Genomic DNA, 4,851 nt, shown 5'->3' with positions numbered 1-4,851 from the left:
GAAAAAAAAAAAAAAAAAAACCCCCCCCCCCCCCCCCCCCCCCAAAAAAAAAAGCTACAGCTGGGATTGCTTGAAATAATCAGACAAAAGCCACTGTAGTGTATAGATGTTGGAATAGACCAGAATTTGTGATCACCCTTTCCCAATTCAGAGCATTAGATTTGAGCTGCTTATCTTGTTTTTGTTCTGGTTTCACCAAGTTAGTGCAAGAGCTTGCAGTTTTGGAGTTAGGTCTCCCCAGGGAAGTTCTCATCTAGTTATTCTGTGTTGCATTTTTTTTTTTTAAATCACTCACCAGTATAAGTAACCTTTTCCTTTGTCTGTCTTGATTTTTCAGGGACCGCAGCTAGTGCAAAGTCTTGCTTCAAGAAATATTGTGAAGATTGCAGCTCATTCAGATGGTCACCACTATCTTGCCTTGTCAGCAAATGGAGAGGTTTTCTCCTGGGGTTGTGGAGATGGTGGAAGACTAGGCCATGGAGATACAGTGTATGTGACAAAAATTAATTGGCTTCAGTCAGCACAGAATTTAGTTACTAATATCCTACTTGCATATTAGAATAATATTTTAAAATTGGGGTTAAATATGCAGGCACTTGGGAAGAAGTATTGAAACAGAGTGAAACGTATGGTGAAATGACTATGAATAAAGGATAATATACTATGCTAGAAGTGGCTTATTGAAGTCCTGCACACTTTTATCAAGTGTGACAACAAATAAAACAAAAACAGAATGCGAGTATAGTCGTGAATGATCACTCAAACTACAGTTGCTTAAAGGTGATGCATGAGTTAACTTTCTTCCCTTTAAAACTTAAAGACTGGATGGAGCTAGTTGTACCAAAGGCATATACTAGAATAAATTTGTATAAAATCCTAACCTGTAGCTACTTTTTGGTGCAGCATTTTTCCTTAAGGATCCAAACATTTTTCTAGGGTTTTTTTTCAGGGATAGTTTCCCTGAATCAGTATGGCTTTTTTTGGCAGTACAACATGATATAAAAAGGTACTGTTAATCCATTTCCACCAGATGCAGTCTGACATTATTTGGTAACTCAATATGCATCTCTGACATCAATCCAACTTCAAACAAGCATGAACTATCAAATGGAAAAAATGCATTCTCCCTGAATGTTCTGTCTGTCTTCTTTTTAATATGCTGGATAGGTTTGATTTGTTTTTGTTTATTCCTGTATTCATAATTCCAGGGAGATGCCAGGCATGTCATTCTCAGGTGTTATATGTATGGTCTTGAAAGTGCCTCTGCATGTTTTTATTTAGAAAAGCTAATTCAGAATTGAAAACAGAAGGCTTCTTTCCTACCAGTGTAGGTATACATTATTGTTCTCTTTGCCACTTCCACTTTTTAATCATGATGATTAGTAATATTTGGCTAGAGGAAGTAGGACTTCTCTTACTCTTAACTGAAACTAGTGTTTTCTATGCAATATTCTACAGGGGTCTTTGATATTTAATTGTGTGCTCCCAAAACAGTAAGGGTGCAAGAGTTGCTTTTTTTCCACTGTTAAAGTGCTGTATTGCCATGACTTAACAGAAGTTCATGGTTTTATAAAACTTTAACAGTGGTTTACAGTGCTTTAAATTAACCCTTGTTAAATGAGGTATTGAATTTTAAGCGCTGTATTTACAGCATGTTAGCAACCTACAGCACTTCAACTTCTGTATGCTGGTCAAATTTTTGACCAGTGGAGAAGCCCCAGGAGGCTGTGGAGCACCCCCTGCCTCCTAGCCTGGAAAGTGCAGGGAGGTTCAGAGGTCCCCCCACCAAACACTCACGTCAGTCATATTTAAGAGTGCTGTAATTTTATATGCTATAAAAAGTGCTCTAAATTACAGTGCTGTAAAACATGCATGGATCACTTCTGTACATACCCTAAGGGTCTCAACAGCATGGTGCCAAATTTCTCTTGGAAAAGGACACCTCTGGAGGTGCTTATTCGGACACAGATTAGAGATCGCTCTTTATGTAGTGAATTTTAGCACTTGTTGGAGACCTCTGGATTGCCTTCTTTAGTGTTAAAAACCCTACCAGACTTGCATCATAGGGCAAAGTTCCTAATGAGCTTTATTGCTATTGAATCTTAATTTGATTTATAGGTCCATTCATGCAATGACTTCAGTGCATTAGACTAGCTATGAGGTTTGTGAATAAAATAACAATTAGTGGTGATTGCTTTCTTCCAAACAGATTACTGCAATTCATTTCATGCAATCTTTGCTATCAGGTCATTTTGACACTGTCTTTTTTCTAAATAGACCTCTAGAGGAGCCGAAGATGATATCTGCTTTATCTGGAAAACAGGCTGGGAAACATGTCGTCCACATTGCATGCGGAAGCACTTACAGTGCAGCCATCACTGCTGAGGGAGAGCTATATACGTGGGGACGAGGGAACTATGGCAGGCTGGGACATGGTACGTTTCTGTGATGCTGTAACCTGTTTATGGATGTTTTAAATGGACATGCTTCTTAAGTGTTTGTGGCAAAATGACTTATTTTTGGCGTTTTTTTAGGTTCCAGTGAAGATCAGACTATCCCAATGCTGGTCACTGGGCTTAAGGGACTGAAAGTTATTGATGTTTCCTGTGGGAGTGGAGATGCTCAGACTCTTGCAGTGACTGAAAATGGTTAGTAACAAAATTTATCCAATAGCATAATTACACCTACCTTCTTTAGACTCTTTAGACGCATGGCTGTAGTGCGTGCATTATATTGTCTGTTTGTTTGTTAAATAAATTTCATGGAGAATCTCAAGCAAAAAGTCTCCTTAAATATACTCTGGATGTATACTTTAAATATGCAAATAGCTCGTTAAACATCTGGTACCAGGATTGGAGTTTTTAGTCCCAAACTAAGAGCATAAAGTTGTATCCACAATAGAACCATTCCTGGCAGGAGGTGTCCTTAAGCATGCCATTCTGCCAAGTGTGTACTGCCTCAACATGGCTGAGGACAGTGATTTGGGCAGGTTAATTAACACTTCTGAATGACAGGATCAGTTATTCTGTCTGTGGCACTATGGTCACAGCTACACTTCTGGTGGTTTAGGAGGTGGCCACGCTGAATCAGTTCCTAGTTTATATTCCTTAAATAGTTATCCCTGTGAATTAAACTTGTAGGAATAGGATTTATGCTTGCCGGCATTCAGAGCCAGGGGAATGCTTAAGTTAGCCAATAGGCAATGCTGGAGAGGAGGTATGTCTGAAATGCTGCCTCTTTTATGGACTTCTCTTGCACCCTTAAATGGGGAGCCAGTGCAGGCTTGAGACTATCTGAAGCCATTTTTCTGGATTTAGGTGCCTAAAGAAGTTGAGGCAAGGGCTTCTTAGGATTATATCTTTTATTGTAGTTGTGATCAAGTTAGACAAGCTTTCAAATGCAAGACATTCTTCATCAGGTTTTTGCTGCATAGTAGTATTGCATATGTGCAATTGTATGTGTTTGAAGAAGCTGACACATGACCAGTTCTCCCAACCTAGCTCCCTGTAGTAGGCTTTGTTACATCACTTGGCAATTATCTTATCATGCTGTTCCTTCCATAAACTTGCTAAGCTTCCATCTTGAAGTAATTCAGGATCCTTGCCTCCACTGTTTTCTTCAGAAGACCATTCCAGAACCTCATTCTTCTCGTGATTAGAAACCTAATTTCCACTTTAAGTGGACTTTCATCCATTTGATCATATACTAGTTATTGTCCTTTTTTAACCTAAGTGCCTTTTCCTTTTCCCTTACTTTTCCCACTTTGAATGTCTTTTATGAAGTTATCTTCCCCTCTCAACTTTTAACCTTCCTTTATCTAAGCTAAAGAAGTAAAGCTGGTTTAACAGTCTAAGAGGTTCTTCATTCCCTTAATTATCCTAGTAGCCCTTTTTATTCTTGTTCACTTTTAATTTAACTTACGTTTTTAAACATAGGCGACAGAACTGTGCATAGTGTGCCAGCAGTGATCTTATCAATGTCTTAGTTTCATAGTGCTTAGGGTCGGAAAGGAACTAAACAGATCATCAGGTCTGACCCTCTGGCCTGGGCGGGAACAAGTGCTGGGGTCATAACTTTCTCTCTAACAACTTGTGGCTGTTATTCCTAGTAACTCCCGGTGGTGCCCAAGGGAACAGAGCCTCTTCTAATTTCTGCTGGTCCCCCCCGGTGAGTTTATAAATGGCCACCAGATCCCCTCTCAGCCTTCTCTTGTGGAGACTGAATAGATTCAGGTCCCTTAGCCTCTCTTTGTAGGGCCTGCCCCGCTGCCCTTTGACCATGCGAGTGGCCCTCCTCTGGATCCTCTCAATGCCAGCCCCATCCCTCTTGAAGTGTGGCGCCCAGAACTGGGTGCAGTACTCCAGCTGCAGCCTGACCAACGCTGCGTAGAGGGAAGGATCACCTCCCTGGACCTGCTTGTGATGCATCTGTAGATGCACAACAAGGTGCAGTTAGCCCTACTGACCACTTCCTTGCATTGGCAGCTCATGTTCATCCTGGAGTCAACAATGACTCCAAGTTCCCTTTCTGCCACTGTTTTGACAAGAAGGGTGTTCTCCAGCCTGTAGATGTGTTGCTGATTCCTTCTCCCTAGATGCAGTACCCTGCACTTGTTTGTGTTGAATTCCATCCTGTTCTCATCTGCCCACCTCTGTAACCTGTCTAGCTCTAGCTGGATTCTGTCCCTCCCCTCCAGCATGCCCACCTTGCCTCGCATCTTGCTGTCGACAGCATGCTTTCCATATGCACATCCAGATTGCTGATAAAGGTGTTGAACAGCACAGGCCCCAGGATTGAGCCCTGGGGGACTCCACTGCCCGCATCCCTCCAGGTCGAAAATGACCCGTCCAC

At 41.3% G+C, this 4,851-nt stretch overlaps 1 protein-coding gene across 3 annotated transcripts in view; it reads left to right on the top strand.

The window, feature by feature from the left end:
- Window positions 1-4,851, top strand: part of HERC2 (HECT and RLD domain containing E3 ubiquitin protein ligase 2) — a 217,422-nt gene that overhangs the window by 58,518 nt on the left and 154,053 nt on the right. For all 3 annotated transcript variants that reach the window (XM_019524227.1, XM_019524228.1, XM_019524226.1), the window contains exons 12-14: window positions 338-489; window positions 2,278-2,435; window positions 2,535-2,648. In XM_019524227.1, coding sequence (XP_019379772.1) covers window positions 338-489; window positions 2,278-2,435; window positions 2,535-2,648 — 424 coding nt within the window. The remainder of the gene's footprint in view (window positions 1-337; window positions 490-2,277; window positions 2,436-2,534; window positions 2,649-4,851) is intronic.

Source organism: Gavialis gangeticus, unplaced genomic scaffold (genome assembly GCF_001723915.1).
Source record: "Gavialis gangeticus isolate Ggan-Ray unplaced genomic scaffold, GavGan_comp1, whole genome shotgun sequence".
Taxonomy (NCBI): domain Eukaryota; kingdom Metazoa; phylum Chordata; order Crocodylia; family Gavialidae; genus Gavialis; species Gavialis gangeticus.
Note: the sequence above shows the minus strand (reverse complement) of the source record. Positions and strands in the feature narration are given on the sequence as shown.